This window comes from Molossus molossus, unplaced genomic scaffold, assembly GCF_014108415.1.
Source record: "Molossus molossus isolate mMolMol1 unplaced genomic scaffold, mMolMol1.p scaffold_m16_p_18, whole genome shotgun sequence".
Lineage (NCBI taxonomy): Eukaryota > Metazoa > Chordata > Mammalia > Chiroptera > Molossidae > Molossus > Molossus molossus.
Window position 1 is genome coordinate 37,626,627 of NW_023425353.1, and position 21,385 is coordinate 37,648,011.

Sequence of the window (21,385 nt, forward strand, 5' to 3'; positions counted from 1 at the left end):
CAACTCAGAATCCACGAAGAGGAGAGCCGGAAGGAGGTGAGGGATACAGATAAGGGGATTTTGATGTCAGAGTTATTGAAGGGACTCTAGCGGGTGAGCAGCTCGCTGTGGGCTCAATGATTGAGACCATAGTTTATTAACTGGTTCTATATCTTCATTTGACGAGATGAGCTGTTGGTTTCATGTGAGAGGTGGGAGTAAATTCTGCTTTGAGTGCCTCTTTGAATTTACCTTCAGTGTCATGCCTTGAGAAAAAACCCTAAGTTTCTGGCATAAAGCTGCGTGTGTGTTCTGCTCACCGGCTTGCAGGCGACTGTTTGTTTCTAATTAGGGAGCTGAAGGCTGCTAGCAGAGGAAATCATATTTGTCTCAAGTTGTAGCGTTGCATCTAGTTTGTGTGTCTGTGCTTTTGACATGGGAGAACAAACATTATTGTACTAGATTCTTCCCTGTGGGTTCCGACTCTATTACGTCTGTTCTCAGGTTCATGTCCAGTTACTCTGAGTTAATCCTGCAGAGCCTGCCTCAATTAGCACTCTGGGTTCTCCCGTTAACTACATGTGTTCCCTGGTGCGATTATCCTGACAACCTAACCCCCTCCCCCGTTTGTTTGTATGTATTTGTTTGCTTTTGTAGATATAATAAAACCTACTTGGGTAAGTTGTTGAAAAAATTAAATGAGATGGTCAATAGAGCGCCTACCAGATTGCCTGGAAACTGTCCATGCTCAGCATCTTAATTCTTTTTCTCTTACCTATAAAAGAAGAGGTTTGTGTTAAATGATCTTGAATGTATTTTTAAAAATTTAATTTAACAAATGTTTGTTGACAACTTGCTAAGTGACGCGCATTGCGTTAGACATTGGGGTTACAGTCATGAACGAGACAACAGAACAGGCTACCACCTGCCCTCATGGGACTTCGGTTTCAGAGGACACAGGCAACGTGCAAAGAGATGATTAATGACTTTCCTTTTCCTTCTTTTCATCCTTGTAAGTTCAATCCATCTCAAACTTTAAACTCATCTTGGAGGCTACTTCTTCATTAAACCTGAAAGAAATATTTTCTGATTTAACACTTTTATATTTAATAGACGTGTGCTGATTTTGTCTGGCCAGCATCCTTCTCCCCTTTCTTGGTAGGAGGACCCTGACTTTACTCTGGGGAACCTCCCTTGGGTTTTACTCTCGATGTGAATCAGGTGCGGCTCCACCCCGGCTCCACGAGGGATACGGGGCACACTGAAGGCTCCCCGACACAGTGGAAGGCCTGGCCCAGCAGTGTAATCCCATAGCCGAAGGCCACAATGATTGGCATGTGCTTAACCACATGACCCAAGTTTTCCAATCCAGACAAATCAAAGGAGCTGCAGTAAACAGACAAGCTCTCCAAGATCCTTTCTAGGGACCATATTTAATGTTATCCTACTTCAGAAGGTCTTGAGAGGTGACTTGGGGGAAGAAAAACGTTATTATTATTATTTTTTTTCTGAAGGTGTTTCTTCTTCTTCTCAAAGATCTTCCTAATTGCCACCCTAGAGCCATTAGTGGGGCGCCTGCCCCTCTTCCTCTTATTTCTCTGCTGACTTTGAAATTGAGAGCTCTGTGGTTGGTGAGAGGCTCCTGGCTGATAACCTCTTTCCATGAAGAGAGTCTTGTCAGATGGCGTCTTAAGAGGACGGAGTGAAGACCCTCCTAGCTCCCTGTATTCCCGTCCACATTAGATTGTGACATCCTCCATGTCATCTCAGGTCAGAGAGTCTTTTCTGAACCCTATGGATTCTGAAGTCCAACTTGTGATTCTGACAATATTTATATGCTGAGTTGGCTAGTGTATCTTCCATCGCAGAAACCATCAGACACAATATGTTCCCCCACTGCTCATGTGTCTGAATTTCACTGAATAAGTTTGGAACAGGAAAGCCACACTTTCTTTCTAAAGTGCTTCATGGCAGGAGGCCGTGGTTCCCCATCCACAAGACAGCAGGTTTATGTCTATTTTTAAACATAAGTACTCCCTGACCGTTTTTAAAACCTTATTGGTGAGGTGGGTGAAGTTAGCAAGACAGTATGGGATAACCAAAAAGCCTGGTTGTCCATTCATTTATTCATGCATTTACTTAACAACAACAAAAAAATTATCGGGCTCCTACCACATGCCAGGCACTCTTGTAGACACTAAAAAATAGCTATCATATAAGGGTTCCTACCATATAAGGAGGTGAGCGATTTCTTCACCATTTTTGGTGGGAGTCGAACATGCATCCAAGAAGTTTCCTTGAATGTGTGCAAAAAAATCAGCCCCACCCCTTCGCAGATCTTACCGCTTTGCCCCCAAGTGGAGAACTGAATTTAATGTCCCCAGGAGCCGGGTGTGAGCGACAGAGCTGAGCAGGAAGCCTGGACCGTGGAAGCCACAAGACCACCCAGCGCCCCACCCGCCAGCTCGGGGCGGGGCCGCGGGGCCTCGCGTGCCCGGGGCAGTGCTCACGTCCGCCGGAACCCCCCAGGGGGCGCTCGCGCGGAGGTTTCCGAACTAGTATCTCGCGGGTTGCTGGGCGCATGGGTTTCGTCAGAAGGTGGAAATCTCTCTGAGAAGCTGCCATCTCCCCGCCACCCGCTCGCCTGCCCTACTCTTCCTCCCTCCCTCCCTGGCTCTCCGCTCCCTCCTTTCCCCCAGTACCTTCCACTTTACTCTCTGAGTTCACTGAGAGCCTCGCTGCTACCCCCAACAATTCACCTTTCCCCAGCCCCCATCACCAAGAATGGAGTCAGGGTTTCCGGAGAGACCAAACTCTCCTCCCAGCATCTCTTTCATCTGCTGTTTTTAAACTGGCCTCAGAGGACGAGGGGGAGGGAAGTCCGACCCCCTTACACCACTCCACAACCACACACCAACCACCTCCACTCCAAAGCCGGATTTTGCCTCCTGGGGGTGGGACAGACCAGTCCCGGGCCGAATTCTCTTTCGACTCCTCGAGGTTGGCACACCCAGGTAAGTAAATGCCAACTCTGCATTCCCGTGTTCCCAGGGCGCTGGGATTGCAAAGTGTGCTGGGGCTGCTGCGTAGTAAGACCAACTTTTGAGATGCACTGGTTTCCGCTCAGATGTGCTTGTTTATCCTCGCTGCTGTTGTTTTAAGAATTGGCGACCAGCGTAGCCTCTCGTGCACGGGAACTTGGATCCCGACGTCTCGCCTTCTGACATTCGCCCAGCTGGCTCAGGTAGGGTGGGGCGCGTGGCCGGGGAGGCAGCGCCGAGGGGGACCTCGGGGCAGCTGCGGAGTGGCCAGTCCTGGAAGTCGTGCGGGGGGCAGGGCAGTACTGTAATAGACATCGGGGAGGAGGGGAGCAGAGTCCTGGCTGAAGTTGCAGCTTTCCCTCTGACGGCGAGAGAGCTCTGGGGAACCGCGGCGGTTTCCAGGGGCTTCACCTAGCTGCGGGGGGATTCAGCCTCCTCTCCAACCCCCTTAGAATAGGTCCCAATACTCTGTAATTGCGCCCGGGGCTCCCGGGCTTAGAACGAATCAATAGGCTTGCAAGTCCCTTGGTTCAGCCAAGTTCTTCAGCACTCCTTCCTCTGTTAAGTAGCCAGGGGGACGAGAGGACAGGTGGGATAGGACTAGAGGGACTGAAGCACTAGCCACAGCTGGGTAGGGATATGTGGTGTCACAGACGCCCCAGGATTGTTAGGGCGGAATCCAGGGAGACAATTAGGACGTCGTGCACGTGAAGTCACGTGAGTGTTGATGACCATCCGGTGAGGAGAAGGTGAAGCCTGCGAGATGCTCTTAGGAAGAAGATGCACTCCTTCTTCCCCTTGAAGGAAGTGGGTGGGCTTCAGGTCTGGTTTTATCCTGCCTTCCAGACCCGACCGCGCCCCCGGCGGCCTTGCGAGACTGGCTTCCAGTCCCAGAACTTGTCAGGCTCCTAGAGAAATCGCAGGCTGCAGACTTGACGATCCCTGGGCAAAACGAACAACTGAAGTGCACATTTGGGGGTTCCGGAGATGGAGGGAGGAAAGAAGAGCGAGAGGGGAGAGTGCCTAGGGAAACTTTGCGAGAGAAATAACCGAGAGCCCCTCCCCGCCCTGCCCCAGCTGACCCACTGATGCCAGAGAATTTCAGTGCCTTTGGGAGGATCTCTGCTCCTTTACACCCGTGTTCAAAACTATGCAAAACCAACTTCACCCTCTTGCTGCTTTGCCAAGAATTTTGAAAGCATTGCTCTGGTTGTTCTTGGCTCACTTGGTTTTCGGTTTCCTAAACAGCGTTTTTTAGCTGTCCAAGGTACTTAAAAGTGTTCTCCTGAAACTAAGATTAAACCCTGCTTTTCTGACAAAACTACTTTAACTTCAAATGAAATATTATTTTCTTCTCACTTCTTTCTACTGCTGTCTTAGCAATTCCTATTCTCAAGCAACCCCCCCCCCCAATAAAAACCCAACTTTTGTAGAGCTTAGGTGTTTTGAATCCATGACAATGTTTTGTAGTTAGGATACACTGGTTAAACTGCGTAGCGTCCCCACCCCCACCCTGAGCCAGAGAGAAACAACATCTTTCCTCATTTTATTTTATGCCCTTTAAGTTTAGAAAGGTCCCATTTCTTTTTATTACCAGCAGATAAGACAGAGCTCAGAAGGGCTATGACTGCGATTAGATAACTTGATGTTTTCATTTCCCTTTCTGAGCTGCTGCCTCTAGGTTAGGCTCGTTTTATTTGCCTGTCCATTTTTAAAGACGGACACAATCCCTCTAGCAGATCAGGGGTCTGAGCTCAGAGTAGGTTAGAGGTGCTCACATGTAGGGAGGTGGATAAAAATAGGAGGATTGGCAAATACAGCTTGGACACTTGTGTTAATAGTGGGTACTAATAAAGGTCAGATTGTCTTCATTTGCCTCTGATGGGAGGATTCTAACAGTATCGAACTCAAACTGCATCAAAACTAGGTGATTTCCCCTGGTCATTACATTAAAGGGAGTATTTGTTCGTAGCAGGAGTGGATGTCGAATCCTGGGCAGTTTTGAATGGTTGGGTGAGAGCATGTCTATAATGGAACCAAAGGTCTCACTGCTGCCAGACCTGTTCCTCTCTTTGAGTGGCCAGCTTGCTTTTCCTTCTCCCAGACATACTCCCAGGATGCTTTATTGCGAGCAGGCACAGGTGGGTCCAGTGTGGGTCAATCACTTTACTAGAGCTTCTAAATGTTTCTTTAAAAGTAGTTTCCCTGATGTTTGTGAATTCTTTTTTTAAAAATTGTGCTTAAAAGACTAATAGACCTCAGAGGGATTGGGTTGGGGGGGGGGGGTTGGGAAGAGATAAACCAAAGAACTTATATGCATATATGCACAGCCAATGGACACAGACGTTAGGTTGGGGAAAGCAGGAGGGGGTGGGAGCAGAAAGGAGAAAGTCAATGGGGAAAAAAAGGGGACATCTGTAATACTTTCAACAATAATAATAAAAAAAAGACTAATGTTTATCTTCACCTATCTGGTAGCAACATGGTATTTTGCTTGAATCATTGGTTTATCTTAAGGGGACCCTGCTTTTAATTAAAGAGTGTCTTGAATTAAAGTGTTTCTTGATCTGCTTGTGGATTTTTTTCTTTAAAAATACCTCATTTCAGTTAGTAGGAAGCAAAGATATATCTGTTTCCAGAGAAGTTTTATATAGTATTTCAGCAAATAGAAGCTTTGACTGTTCCCATCTTCAGACTGAGTCCACCACCGTGACTGAAACCCTAAGGTTATACTGACTAGAATCAGTAATTATGGAGAAACAAAATGGGCTAATGGTGGAATCTTAATTTTCACCTGTATTTGAATCTTTTGGAACCCAACGAATGTATTTATATGGTTTGCACCATGCCTTTTTTCTGTCTTCATCTCACAAGCTCCCTGAAATATAATACTCCGGACCATTATAGCCACCTTTAGTCTCATAAAAAAAGGATTTTTCATTTGGAAGTAAACATATTGCAGGTGAGCAGCTCATGTTGTGTGCAATCAAAGTCGCATACTTTCACAGGAATCTGATTCCCAGACAGAATGAGAAGGGTACTCTGATGGTATCAACTTAACTGATTAGGAGAAAGTCTCTTCACTAGTTGGGGAAGTCACTTCAGGAATCTTCGTACTTTTTAATCAGAGATGTAGCATGCGGATATGTATTTCATGCATTTTGAAGAGGAAAAGGGCTAAATTTGTTCTCCATATTTGATCTTTCCACTTTTGTCTTGTGTGTGTATATATATATATATATATATTTTTTAAACCACAAAGCCCCTTTGGATCCATATATCACCCTAAGTCATATTACCTTGGCAACGGTAGTCAGTATATTAGAGTCAGAAAATATCAAGACAGAAAATTTTAAATGCATTTAAAAGTGTCACATGGTTCAAGACCATCCTATAGTATTTTAGAACTGACCTTGCAGGATAGAATAATAGAGTTGCATTTGACGCTACTTTTCTCCTGATTGAATGTCGATGATAAAGAACAGATTACAGGACGTCAATGCTTTTTAGGATGTCCTAAAAATTCTATAATGGTTTTTCTTTTGAGGCAAATATGTTATGAAAATTAAGGGGTTGGAGTTACAAATCCATTTTTTGGGTAAGGTGTTTATGTGAAGGTTGGTGGTAGGTCTAAAATCAAGCTCAATAAATGGGTCAGGCAAGATGTACTGTCTTTTCTATGTTACTTGAAAGAGACAATATATAATAAGACCTCAATCAGCATTAAATTCAACCAGTGGAGCATTGGCCTGCGGTCCAGAGAGACCCGGGTTCGATTCCCGCTAAGGGCATGTACCTCGGTTGCAGTTTGTCCCCGGCCCTGGTTGGGTTGTGTGGGTGGCAGCCACTCGATGTGTCTCTTTCACGTTGATGTTTCTCTCTCTCCCTCTCTTCCTCTCTCTCCCTCCTGCTCTATCTAAATAAAAAGGGGAAAAATGTCCTCGGGTGAGGATAAAAAAAAAAATTCAACCAGTGGATATCTGATAAACAGTACTTTCAGTCTTTTCGCTACTAGAAACCTCATTTATGGGGAGCTTTCTGTTTAGTACATGAATTAATAGATATATATGGTGCATAATATGTTTTCCTTAAGTTGGCAAATCCCCGGAAGTTCCTTACTTGGCTGCAGCGTTCTTGGGAAAACCTCTTGAGAACAAGCTTTTAGCTCAGTAAATATTGAAGATTTGAAGGCAAGTCTCGAAAAGCTGAAAGTGGTAAGGATGACTTATTTGGAAAGGCTTATTTCTGCCCTGTGATACCTGGACAATCATACCGGTGGGAGAGCCCATCTAAGCTGGCCTGTGGTACACTCATCTCTGCGCTGTGAACAACTTTATCCTTTGAATCTATGACTCTCAGAACTGGAGGAGAACTTGGGGCTAATCTATTGACTCCAGCTGTTTAATTTGACAGTTGTAGAAACTAAACCTCAGAGAGATGACTTGCTCAAGATCAGGGGACTCATTCAACAACCCTCTTGATTACTCCTCTCATAAAGAGACTCAAGTTCCCTGGAGATAATTGCTGCGGTGGCGCCAATCTCTGGCGCCATGTGAACTGATAATCTTGACTGAGTTGGGGGTAGGGGGTGGCTCCCACCTCCATTGGAGTGTTTAGAGGGGCAGGCTAGGGACTTATTACATTGCTGTCTCTAGGAGCCAGTGTAATACTTACCCAATAGATGTGATTAAATTTGTACAAAGGCATTGTCTGCAGCCATCCCTGTTAATGTGCATGTTTTGTGAAGAATTGCTCATGCAGTTTTAGCGTTCTGTTTTAAATGTCACAACAGAGTCAATAAAGTAAACAGAGATTTTATGAGTGTTTACAGTTCCAGGGACCCACAGGGGATTAAATGAAAGGTCCCTGCAAAAAAGAACAAACTTTCTAAAACGTTGCTTTTCTATCTCTGGTGCAGAACATAATATTTTTAACATTGTATCTCTTAGTATTTAGACGGTTCTCCTTGGAAACGCCAGGGGGAAAATAAAATATTTCAGGTTAGTTCTAGAAACCATTTCAGGTTTAAGGTGTAGTAACTAAAAGACCTTCCTTATTCAAGAGATCACAAACCTCTGTAGGGCAATTTATTTCGCTTTGAGAGTGAGGGGGAACAAAATCTGGCTGACAGGGATCTGAGGCCAGGGCAGCCCCAGAGGCTGATGAGACAAGGGAGGAGGGTGGGAGAGAGTTGGCATTAGAGTGGATGGTCGCTAGAGGGCGCCGGAGCACCGGCGGAGCCCACCTCCGGGGGACCATGAGCTGGACTTCTAGGCTCCAGATGGGATTTGCGGTATTGGTTTTTCAGGTGCCTCTAACTCTCCAGTCCCAACTACCTCGCTGCAGAGAGGGGACAGAGGTTTTGCCATCAGCATTAGGCGGGCGCTTCCATTGCCTGGTTGGGTTGCTCAGTGGTTGGACAGCCTGACTGCCGTCAGGATTCTGCCTGACAGTCTGGAGTCCAACTGCCCATTGTTTCCCCAGAGGCAGAACTCCGGATCCAGAAATACCTGTGCTGAATCTTGGGTTTACAGTTTTCAAGCTGTGGGTCTTTGAGTGAATTACTTCACCTGCATGTGTGTTAGCATCTGGAAAATGGGACTAGTAATGATTGTGAACGAGGAATGTTTAAAAATGCCCGGTGTTTTGGTGGGCAGGCAAATGCTAATTCCTGGGCCTTTTTTCTTGAGAGTCCTCCTACAACTTCCCCCTCCCCCTCCCTCCCCTCCCCTCCCCTCCCCTCCCCTCCCCTCCCCTCCCCTCCCCTCCCCTCCCCTTCCCTCCCCTCCGAGCCTCTTTCTTCTGTCTCCGCATCTATCTCCCTCATCTCCCAGCAGAAGGGTCTCATTTATCCATTTGTTGAATAATAATTGATTACAGCTGTTATGCCAAAAGCTGTGCTAGGCACTGGGGATAAGCATGAAGTTCATATCTTTTGAAGTTGTGGGCGTGAGAGGCAGACAGGTGCATGAGAAGAAACATTAAAACCCACAGTGGTGGTGCCCTGGCCAGTTTGGCTCGGCGGTTAGAGCGTCGGCCTGCGGTCCGGAGAGACCCGGGTTCGGTTCCCGCTAAGGGCACGTACTTCGGTTGCAGTTTGTCCCCGGCCCTGGTTGGTCGTGCGGGTGGCAGCCACTCGATGTGTCCCTTCACGTCGATGTTTCTCGCTCTCTCTCCTTCTTCTCTCTCCCTCCCACTCTATCTGTACAAAAAATGGAAAAATATCCTAGGGTGAGGATAAAAAAAAAACACAAAAAACCCACAGTGGTAAGTGTGAGGAGATGATGTAGGTAAGACATACCAGAGTCATTTGCTTTGTCTCAAAGAGCCTAGAAAATTGCCCCTCGTGTCTTTTAGACTTAGGTGTTTTCTCATCTCCCTGTATTTCAAGGAACAGGGTCTGTGGAGGGTAATTCTGAGGGAGAAGAAAGGGGAGGGGAATCTCACCCAGCATGTACTTTGGTGTGTGTGTATGTATTTATTTAATGGTGCTAATAGAGGTCCTTAAATCCAGTTAGCTTGTACACTGCCCTGTATGAACTAATTTCATCAATATCAAGAGATAAATGCCTATGTAATTGACTTAATCCATTTAAGGAGGAAAATGATTTTTAAAGGAAATGTAATAGAAATACAACAACAACAAAATCCTTACCACTAAGTGGTGCGTCTTGAGCAACCTGAATAAGATTCTGTTTTTAAGATATTGAAAAATGTTTTCAATACAAGTGTGAACAAAAATGAAAAATAATGACGGTAGAATGGTTGAAAGAAATGCTTTATCACCATCATAAAAGTTACAGAAAACTTGAAAGTTATTAGTAGGCACAGGGGGCACAGGGATGCCCGATTTGATGTCAAAGAGAAAATGCAACAGTCAAGGATGCTTGTGCCTGAGATTGTGTCGAAGTGAACCCAGGGATGGGCACCTTGGGCCAGGTGTGTTCATCTTATCTGGCCAGGTAGAAGGCAAAGCTCTGGAGAAGCTATGGTTGGAATCCTTTTGCTGGGTCCCCTTAAATTCTGTGACTTGATTGATTGTGAATCATGTTGTGGGGAAAGCCCGATTAGAGGGAAAGGGTGGAAATAGTTGATTTTGGGGGCAGCTAATAACATTCATCACAGCTCATGGCCTGACTGAATTTTAAAGAGACAGGAAAAGAAATGTTTCTTATGGAATCAGAGACTTTGAGAGCTGTACAGTCGCATACAATTAGGCATACCTCTTCCCATTTTCCAGATGAGGAAACAGGCCCAGCAGGGCGAAACCACCACGAAGCTGGTTGGTGGTGCTCAGGTCCTTCATGAAAGCAGGACTCTCCCTGTTCTGTTCACTGCCGAACCCCAGGCAAGACCAGGCATCTGGAGGGAGCTTACACAATCTTGGTTGACTTCATGAACAATGCTTTTTCCTCCTTCCTCACTCGGATCCAGGAATGTGCCAAGAAATCCCTAGGAAGTAATGCAATTTGGTAAAGACAAATATTTGTTGAGTTTTGTTATGATAATGGCTTAAGCTTTAAAGTTAACCAGACTTAGTTCAAATCCTGGCTCTGCCACTCAATAGCTGTTTGGCTTTGGGAAAATTACTGAACCTCTCTGAGCCTTATTTCCTCATTTGTGAAAATGGGGTAAAGCTATGTTAGGTAGTAGAGGACCTGCATCATAGATGTGCACTAAGTGTTGCTTTTTCTTTCTCTCCCTCTCCCGCTCTCTGTTCTTCCCAGAGAAGATTTGAAGGAAGGTATACAGCTTTTTAAAAGTGATTTTTATTTATTTCAGATAATACATATTTATCTTGCAGAAGACACAAAGTTATCGCACTGTATGAACATAAATAGACATGCATAATCGCTAGAAATCCATATTCTGTGAATTAGATATTTATCAGTCCCATTTCATAAATAATTGGGTCAATGCCAAAGCCCTGGCAACTGGGGAGGAAAAGGACTCACATCTAGGGCACACACACCCAGATCATAAGACCCGGGTGTTTTTCTCAAATCCATGTCTCATATGATCTTTGTTTCTTATCCATCCTTCTACCTCTGCTTCTCTCGAGAGGGCTCAGATCCTCTTCCTTCACCTGCCCTCAAAGCCTACCTGGGCTGTCCCTGCCTTAACATCAGTAGGCATGGGCGTGCCCTCTCCCCAGGCATAATATAAGCTTTGCTGGGTAGCAGCTGTATAGTGCACTTCTAGCTGTAACTCCAGAGGACCTAGAGCTGTCTGGTACATAGCGTGCTTGCTCCTTCTGTTACCCTGTGTGTGTGCCCATTCCCTTAGCATATGGCCTCTCTGTGGGTAACTACCATGCGCATTTAACTTACTCAAAATCAACTCTGTGTCTTCTCTCATTTATTAAAAATACTCATGTTTTTATTGCCCTATCTTATATAATCTAAGCGAATGGTTGAAGTTGTACAGATATATCACCGTACAACAGTGTGGATGTAATACTATATATCGTACTTGAGGAAAAATTGATGGGATTTTTTCAAGGATCTTACAGGAGGTTTAGTTTGTACATTAACCTCGAATCGTAGCCCCTATCTAAAATGTGCTTCATTATATTTCCAAGACTGTTCTCTGTGTGGAATATAGATAGGTAGACTTATTAGTGAAGGGCGAACAGTCAGGCATTCCTGGGTTTGAATCCCACCTCTGCTTAATCTCTTGAAGCTCAATTATCTACAGATGTAAAATGAGAACAACGGTAGTGCCTACGCCCTCGGACAGCTGTGCACCTCCAAAGATTCAGTTCTCATCTATAGCATCCCAAGTGCCCATCTTATTGCAGGCGTGTGGAAAGTCCTCAGATTGTTACTGTTATTGGCTGGTGACATCCCTCAAAGGTTAGCACTCCTGAGTAATTTCCCTAACGGTAGTGGTTTGCTGTGTTGCAAAGGAGTTGTGAAGACTAGAAACCAGCAATCAAACGTATGCTTTCCATAGCTACCGACACAATCGTTTACCTTCCTTTTCTCCTCCGCACTTCTGTGCCACCCACAGATTTCACGCCTAGCCACAAAGATGATTCAAGGGTCATGCTAGGGTTTCGCTAAGATATAACTTCCCCTGTTTCTGCCGGTTCAGCTTGATTTCAGATGCAACTGGCCCCCAGACACGTAGCCAGAATACAGAATCAGTCACTCCGCCCTGCAAGGCCCACAACAGACATTTATTGTGTTTGACTTTCTTTATCTCCTACCTCTGTCTAAAAAAGATCCCACGCAGCCAGCAGTAGAGAGCATACTGGGTACTCTCTGCCATCAAAGTCCAATATGCTACTAGCGTAAAATACTCATATGTTTTTATTGATTTTTTAGAAAGAGAAGAAGGGAGAGAGAAACATCTATCTGCTGCCTCCTGTATGCCCCCTACTGGGGATCAAGCCCACAACCCCGGCATGTGCCCTGACTGGGACTTGAACCGGGACCTCTCAGTCCTTGGGATGATGCTCAGTCCACTGAGCCACACAAGCCAGGCATCAAATACTCTTTTTCAAGGAGACCCCATGCATATCTTAAAGCCATGGTTCTCAGCCTTGAGCACAAATTAGAATCTCCTGGGAGGGCTTGTCACAGCACAAACTGATGGGCCCCACCTCCAGAGTTTTCAGTTCAGTGGGTGTAGTGTTGGATCCAAATAATTTGTATTTGTGACAATTCCTCAGGTGATGCTAATGCTGTTAGTTAAGGGACCACACTTTGAGAACCAATGCCTTAAGCATTCACTGTGTATAGATAAACCGTGATTTTCTCTTCCATGTGGTACAACTGAGAACAACATCAGTGGTGAAGAAAGGGATCTGACATTTACTGAGCACCTGTGACATTTTCCATGTGCCAGGTACCTTAGTGATATTGACCTATTTAATCCTCACACCCATTCTGCCAATCAATTCATAATTATTTATTGAGACCCTGTTATGTATCATGCAAAGTGCTATGCTAGGCTCTGGGGATGTGGAATGAACAGAGTGAACACTACAGACATAATCCTGACCCTCTGGATACTGTATTTCAGTAGGGAAGCATGCTTGAGCAGAATAGTCTGATCCATACAAGATGGAAGACCAGAGAGGTTCAGTAACTTGGCTGAGGTTACACAGCTAGGAGGAGACAGAGGAGACAAAATAACCTTAAAAATCACTTTACTTCCACTAAACCAGAGGTTCTCAAACTCTTTGGTCTCAGGGCCCCTTTATTCTTTCAAACATTAAAAACCCACAAAGAGCTTTTCTTTTTTTTTTTTATCCTCACCCGAGGACATTTTTCCATTTTTTGTTCAGGTAGAGTGGGAGGGAGAGAGAGGAACAGAGAGAGAGAAACATCGACGTGAAAGGGACACATCGAGTGGCTGCCACCCGCACGACCAACCAGGGCCGGGGACAAACTGCAACCGAGGTACATGCCCTTAGTGGGAACCAAACCCGGGTCTCTCCAGACCGCAGGCCGACGCTCTAACCGCTGAGCAAAACCGGCCAGGGCAAGAGCTTTTCTTTATTTGGGTTAAACCTATCAACACTTATGTAATAGAAATTGCAACAAACTGGTTCACCCTTTGAGAACGGCAGCCCTGCACCATCCTGCAAGTAGCACTGTCATTCTTAGATTCTGGACCCTAATTTGTTTTAATGACTTTTTTTTTTTTTTTTAACAAGAAGGTCTCTCTTATGCCTTAGCTTATATTTCTAGTGATGGTGACTTCCCTACAGAAAAGGCTGATCTGCTTTGGAATTGCCTTTTTGTATGTATGTATGTGTGTGTGTGTCTATAATCAGGAAAAGCAACAGTTAAACTGCCAGTCACAGAACGAATGAAGATGTGGTGGCTTTGCTCTTCAGCGAAGGATCTCTATCCCAGCTGAGGTCCCTTTGTAAACGTCCGCGATGTGTGTTGCCCTCAGGGTTCCTCGGGCACACGCCTTCACCCCGGAAGCCCGAGCAGGCCGAGAGGGCACGCCCGCTGCCTCGGAACGGGGAGAAAAGTACATGCAGGTTTTATGGAATGTTGGCAGCCGAATCGGGTTTAATCGTGAGCTAACGACCGAAATACTGCCCTTCCCCATCATTTTTACTCATTATCTAATGGGAATGAGAAGTCCCCATAGACATTTTCCTTTGGTGTGCAATGGTCCATGGTTGATCCAACACTGATTCTCTCTCTGGCTGACTGTGAACGCTTTATGGCCCTGTTACGTTTCACCGAGTAAAATCAACCGTCAAAGCTGCCGTAACTCAGTGTGGTTCTAACTGATGATCAATGGACTCAAATTGCCTTTTATTTGTAAAGAAACCAGTGAACTAAGGGGGATGCTGCAGCGAGGTCAGTGCGGTTATTTAGAGGGAGTGGGTCCTTGGGTGAGAAGTTAGAAAGAGGATTTGCCAGTCATCTGACTGTTTGGTCTCCACGACACCAAATATCTGGATCACTGGTTCGTGGCGAAACTTAGAAAATGCCCATCCAGATGTTTGGTGTCACTCAGCATACCCCAAAGCCACAGCAAACCAGCCCCGAACATATGATGCTGGTTGACCATTGTCATCTTCCTTAAAAGCTGAAACCGGACATGCAGCAGCTCTGCTGGTCACTCTGAGACAGCAGGATTCCCGCACACAGCCTCTCTAGGTACAGGGCACGTTCTGCTGGGTGGTGGTGACTTTTTGGAGAAAATAGCTTTCTGGAAAGAAGCACTTGGAGGAGGGTCTAAGGCAGCGGTTCTCAGCCTGTGGGTCGCAACCCCTTTGGGGGTCAAACGACCCTTTCACAGGGGTCGCCTAAGACATAACAGTAGCAAAATTACAGTTATGAAGTAGCAACAAAAATAATTTTATGGCTGGGCGTCACCACAACAGGAGGAACTGTATTAAAGGGTCGCGGCATTAGGAAGGTTGAGAACCACTGGCTGAGGCATAAGTGATTGTTGAATCATCTTTTCACCTTCATGTCAAATGGGAGTCCAGGGATGTCTCCTCGGAGCCATCTCCTGGGAGCCCTTTTAGCTAGGTTTCTTGTGCTATTTTTAAGTTGTGAGCTTTTTCCCCAGAATTCTCAAATTCTAATTCACTGGGCTCACGTGAGCAGCACATTTTCACTTTAGGTGATGAACGCTGCTGGTTTTTCAGATGGCCAGGGCCGCTCCGGAGAACCCCTTTCTCTAAAGTGGGCACAGGCGGAGGTAGCTGGGCCAGCTGTTTCTCACCTACCCGCCTGCCCAGGTAATGGGCTCAGGGAAGATCTGACCTGCTTACTGACCAACCTCCAGATCTGCCCTGTGTCTGCCTTGCCAACCCAGTCTAGCTGAGAATTGCCTCCTGCAGGGGTGGAGGAGAGTTATTCTCTCTGGGGATGGAATGATGATGGAATCTACCTACCATCATGGGGACATCATCTTCTTCCCTAAGCTGGGGAGAAGAGATCACACTCAATTAGGGGGGCTCAGGGCTTATTTACTTAGATGGAAACTTCTGTCTTTGCTTGGATCGTCAGCAACAGTTCTGTTTCGGATTTTCAGTTCTTCTCTGTTGTATGAGCATTTGTAATAGCTGGTTATACAGTTCACTCTCTGTTCTGTTACTTTTCATACAGATATTTTTTCAGTGAATCCAAGGGAGGTTTGAGGGGAAATAAGATTTGATTAAGGCAAACTTGAGATCTGCAGCCCAGAGAGGTCATTGTCAAATGAGGGCAGGGGTCATCTAAGTACGGCTCATGGGTTGAATCCAGCATACAGACCTTTTTTTTTGGTAAACGGAGTTTTATTGGAACATCGTCACACCTCTTTCTGCCTGTTGCTGCTTTCACATGACAATGGCAGAGCGGAGTAGTTAAGACAGAGCCTGCATGGCGCAGAGTCTGGTGTCCTAGCTTCTTATAGACAAAGTTTGCCAACACCTGCACTTGGGGCACATCTCTATGGGATTTGGCCACCTCCGGGTAGGAAACATACACAGACTTCAGAAAATCCAAGGGGATATTACTCTGAAATGTGGACTACGGACTGAATATCTAACTTATAAAATTTTGTTGCTATGTACTCTGAGGATGTTATACACAGTAGGAGCTTGTGGAATGAATGATTATGCATTTTGAGATAGATGACTTGTGGTCTGGGTTTTCTTTCCTCATTTGTAAAATCAAAGTGTCTGTTTTGATCTCTAAGGATCCTTCTTGTATGGCTATTCTACATAATATTAAAGACAGAGGAGGTAAGACAGCCTTGGTGCCTCGCACCCAGGCTGCCAAAGTGACTGCCACGGCCTCACAGGTCACCATCCGTCATGTTCATTTAGCATCAGCTGGGACTATTAGGCAGGGTCAAAAAGCGTGACCATCTGCTGTTACAGTGATATCAAGGGTCTTTCAGGTAGAGAAACAAAGGGATTTAAGAGTTGAGAGCATCAGAATTGTGCTCAATGCTTGTTCTGAGTTGCTTTATGGAGATGGACTTGAAGAACAAATTTGTGTTCAGTGGCTCTTGGCATGATCTTGGGCACATGCCAGCTGTGCCTAGCTGTGGTCCCTGTGCTCACGTACCCAAATCATACATGAAATCACACTTCCACTAGTTTCCAAAATTATTTTACAGGGAGGAGGCCAGCTGTCGATTGACTGCCTGGTGAGGGGTGGAGGGAGGAGAAGTGATGGACTCCCCCAGCTCTTAGTGTCCTCTACCCCCAGGGGAGAAAAAGAACGTGTGTCTTCCTGGGAGAAAAGTTAATGTGGTGTGGCTTGGGTAGCTGACTCCGGATTGAAAGTTTCTGCTATGCCCCTGTTTAGTAGCTGGAGTTCCCTCGGTCCTCTTTCCTGGGGCAGGGAGGGCGGAAGCCAGGGTTTCCATCTGCTCAGCTCCACAGATTTGACCATGGGTTCTCATTTATTAATTCATTCATTTGGAGGGTGACACGCTGCCTCTCCTGAGAGGCGCGCAGAGCCTCAGCCTCTGCATCCTCATCCCAGGCTGCGCCCGGGTTTTCCTCTCAGGCACTCAGTCTCCGGAGCGCGGGGTCCAGACGGAGCAGCCTGCCCGCCTCCCGTCGTGGTGAGTGACTCACTGTGGCAGGTCAGACAGCTGAGAGCAAGCGGGGCCCTGGGCAGCCCCTGGCGGAGGAGGGGGGAGCCCACGCACAAGCTTTTGGCTTCCCACGTGCAGAACCCAGACCACTTTCTTCTTTTGGGAAGAGAAGGGCAGAAGGGACAGGACAAGAGCGACACTGGCAAGATCCAGTGTGAGCCACCTTCTGACTCGCGTCCCTTTAGGCTCCGCGGGTGGGAGGCATGTTGTACGGACAGACCGCCCGTTCTCCTGGCTGGGGAGCAGAGTCTGTTCCTTTCTGGGCTTTTAGCTTCTGAGAGCTCCTCTTACTTAGAACTTGTGAAAGATTGCTTTGGGATCTGCTGAAGTGTGTCCGACGCTGCAGTTCAGTAAAGGGGCATCCCTGTGTTCACTGAGAGCATTAAGGCAAATTTCCCTGAATCCGGAGTTTCACAGTGGTTACCCTCTAGCGTTCAGTTTTTTTTTCAAGTAACCGGATAAATCCTATGTCACTCACTGGAAACCTTCCTTGTTCCTTTATGTGTGTTATCTTTGTATGCCCCAAATGAATGCATATTTGCCTTCATTCACCGAATTTGTTTCTTTAGCTGCATTGTGTTACAGACTGGTGCAAAACCATGCTATTGCTCTGAATCACATTTATTTAAATCCTTCATCTAACGCGACAGCTATCTGACCCAGGGCTCAGAAGATCCCACGTGCCATCAAGACAAAGTCTGAGAGCAGACATTCCCTGTAGGAAAAGACGGCGCTGTTGCCGCAGCTGGGAAAGGCCGGTGCTCGGACCGGGCTTCGCAGACTGGACATCGCGGAGAACGCTGACACGCTCGCTGGCCTGTGCTCTTTGCAAATGCTGATCCCGGCACCGAGACCCTCAGAGCCTTCTCCGCTTTCTTGTTTCACAACTCCTTAGGAACGTGCGAAAGGAAAGGTACCAGAGGACAGCCTTTTCAAGATAAAACGTGATTCATAAAGGTGGCCGGCGCGCCATCTGTGTGCAGTGATGAGCAGCGGCAGAGTCTCTAACAGCTTTTTAAAAATCAAGTGATACAGCAGATTTCCCCGTTATTTTGTGTTTCGGTGCTTGTTCAACTGCATCGCCCTGGTTTTCCTCAGCGTCACTCGACCCCGTGGCAATCGAATCCCTCTCCGTGTCTCAGCAGGGCTGCCCTAGGGCTTCCTTACATATTTTAGATCCGTCCCCAGTTATTCTTCCAGCAATATTTTAAGTTTCAAGACAATGATTTGGTGTATTAAGACCGCAGCCTCCCTGAAAACCGTTCATTTTTGTTTTAAAGAGTGCGTTTGGAGGGACAGAAGGGAGCGCATTTCCAGGGCTTGTCCATTTGGAATGGGTTCACTTTAATTTAGAGCTGGGACGGTGGCGGGCAGGTGCTTAATGAAGTGTCACAAGTTTAAGTGGCCTTTCCTTGCTGTCACCAGCAGCTGTGGGTCCAGACAGACAGGCAGACAGATGGATGAGCACAAAAACTGGTTTATTTCTGGGATGCAGAGTGGAAGGGGAAGAGAGCTCCTGTCGTACAATTTGATTGTCACCTTAGAGAAATCGGTTAATTCTAGGAAGTGCATTTTCATGAACGTCAGTTGTTGCTGGCAAACTAAGCAAGTCTTTTCCTGATTGATAAGAACCCCCCCCCCCCCAGCTGCTTGCCTTGTATTGGGTGGTAGTTTTAATCACAGTTCCTTTGGAGAATCTACTAAAAGCTGTGGACTCTCGCCTGAGAGGTGAGCACACCTACAGACGAAAGCCTGCATCCGATTGCAGGGGTTTGTGGACCTCCCCGAGGAGCAGCCGGCCTTCTCCTTTGCCCATCAAGAGCCCCTTCATTGTCTGTTCAATGGATGTGTTCTTCATGGCAATTTTCTTTTAAAGAAATGTGCATTGAAGCACCGTGGCATTTCTGTTAGAGGAGAAAGGGAATAGTAGAGCTGGAAACGACTTGGGGAGCCGAGAGCTGCCCAGGATCTTTAGGGGGTCATCGCAGAGTTGAGTACTTGCTAAGATGTCGACTACGACTGTCCTGTGTTGTCTGGGCACACTCTGGATTGAGCGTCTAGGTCCTGGGGGTGGATGGAGGAGGCAGGTGGAGCAGGGATGATGGCAGTGCCTCAGGGGGTGGGGAGACAGGGAGGCATGGCTGTGTGCCAACGAGTGTCCTCAAAGGCACTCCCCTGCCCGCACGGCCATGGAGCCTTGGAGCCCTGATTCCCCGATGGGCCGCCCGGGAAGCCAGTGGGCTGAGCGTGTCATGTGATCCTTTGGCACAAATAAGAGGAGAAGGCCTCCCACTGCCCCTCTTAGTGGAAGGCCAGGGGTGCCTCAGGTTTGCACCCAGACGTCCTCTGGAGCTTGAAGTCCTGGGCCATGAAATGCAGCCCTCCTGGGGCTGAATTCCTAGGCTTGGTGGCGCTTGCTGGCAGGACATGGTGGGTGCTGACCTGTGAAGCAAGTCGGCGTTGGAAGCGGTCCACACACAGCTGCATGCAGGTGTGTCAGCAAGCCTGGGACCAGGAGCTGGGCCGCCTGTGAGGCACCGAGAGAGATTTTGGAAATAGAAAGGGAACAAGTATAAAAATGGAAGATCCAGAAGTCCAAGGGTAAGACTCTTCCTGCATGCCTGCCTTGCCCCACTCTCTCACCCTTCCTTCCCCTTCCTCCCACAGTTTCTTCTAGCCTTCCTTCCTTCCTTCCTTCCTTCCTTCCTTCCTTCCTTCCTTCCTTCCTTCCTTCCTTCCTTCCTGTCTTCTCTCAGCCTTTTCTCCCTGCATCCTCCCCTCTCTTTCTTCCTTTTTACTATTTCCTTTCATTTTTCCTGCCATTCGTCCTTCCTCTCCTTCCATCCTCCCTTCAATCTGCAGACCTTGGTAGGTGTCTCCCGGGTGCGGTTTGTCCTTAGCTTGCATGAAATTTTCCTTCCTTCTCTGTCACAATGGGTCTCCCTCACGCTGGGTGGCACATTTCGTTCTGTTACCTCTCCTCTCCTCCTCCTTCCTGCCTCGTTTGTCTTCCTTGATCGATCAGCATGTATTGAACACCCACCTTTGCCGTTAACTGCCTCAGAACAAAAACTAAAATAATGACGGACTTCGCCTTCAGAAAGGTTAAAATCAAATTTAGGAATCAAGGGACACGTATGTGAGGAGCCGGATAATAGTGTAATTGTTACATAATGTCGCAAAACAAAAATGCGAGATGATGCAAGCCTGGGGTGTTATTGCTAGATGAGGGAAACGAGACACCTTTTGAGCTCAGAGAATGGAGCACTGGTTTTGGTGGGGTGGATCGGTTGGGGAGTCTTACAGAGAAGAAATATAAACTGGAGTTTCAAATAGAATTTTAATATTTGGAGAGGAGAGAAAATTTCAGCCCAGGAAGGGGAACTGCTGTGAAGTAAAAGCTCAGTGAGTCGGTCCTTTTGGTTGCTGCTGTTTCCAAGGGAAAGTTTCAGGGGAACCTGTGTTCCTCTTTCAGGGCTCCTTCGACTTCCCCTGGGCACTGGCATCTCCTCTCTAGTTTCCGTATTTCTCTCCCAAATGCCCTTTTCTCTTCAATGGGTGATGGGCTCAGGGGAACCATCCAGTTTATCTCAGACCCTACTTTGATCAGCAGTCACTTTGTGCTGCATGTAAAAGCTCCTTAGAATGAAGTCTGAGTGGAAGAAAGGGCACTGCAATGTAATTCCCAGCTTGCTGGTTGAAATTTCAACTAATTTTTGTCAGCTCTTGGGAGAACCAACGCACTGCTTTTAGGGCTCGGGGTCTGACACGCTGGGGCGCTCAGAGAGCCTTGAAGGCAAGGATTTCAGGTGGAATCCTGGTGGGGCTGGTTTGACGTGATTCAGTCCGATCCAGGATCTAATGCCTGGCATGTCATTGGATTCTTGTTTTCTTTTTATTGCAGCAGAGTGGGTTTGAAAGGATCTTAGAGGATGTCTTGCCTTTTACACTGTACAGCCCTATAGGCAGGGAACTCTCCTGTTCTTATTGCTCATCGTATGCACATTTAGTTTGTGTTCTGGGATGTGTTCATAGTAGATGTGTGTTAGGAGCTGAGACCGATATATATTAGTGCCTGGTCAGCCCTGTCCCAGCCCAGGGTCTGGGTCTCTCGTGACAGTGACTTGAATGAAATTGGACCGCTACATTGTGGTGACAGCCTAGCGTGGAGGTTGGAGTTCTAAGTTTATTCCCTCTGGGCTGGCATTTCTCTGCGATTGTTCCATCAGATCCTTTTGAAGGCTTAGCCTCATCGGCAGCATTGCTTGGGAGGTTCGGGGTGGCAG

The 21,385-nt window shown here is 46.8% G+C and overlaps 1 protein-coding gene across 2 annotated transcripts in view; it reads left to right on the top strand.

Annotated features, from left to right (window-relative positions):
* The first annotated feature begins 2,569 nt into the window (after window positions 1-2,569).
* Window positions 2,570-21,385, top strand: part of CPNE4 (copine 4) — a 419,291-nt gene continuing 400,475 nt past the window's right edge. Inside the window, exon 1 of one of the 2 annotated variants that reach the window (XM_036266480.1) lies at window positions 2,570-2,993. Coding sequence is in view for 1 of the 2 variants with exons in the window: in XM_036266479.1 (XP_036122372.1) it covers window positions 19,678-19,700 (23 nt within the window). In the remaining variant the exon portion in view is untranslated. Of the gene's footprint in view, window positions 2,994-19,651; window positions 19,701-21,385 lie in introns of those variants that run through there. The other variant, XM_036266479.1, reaches the window with a different exon arrangement.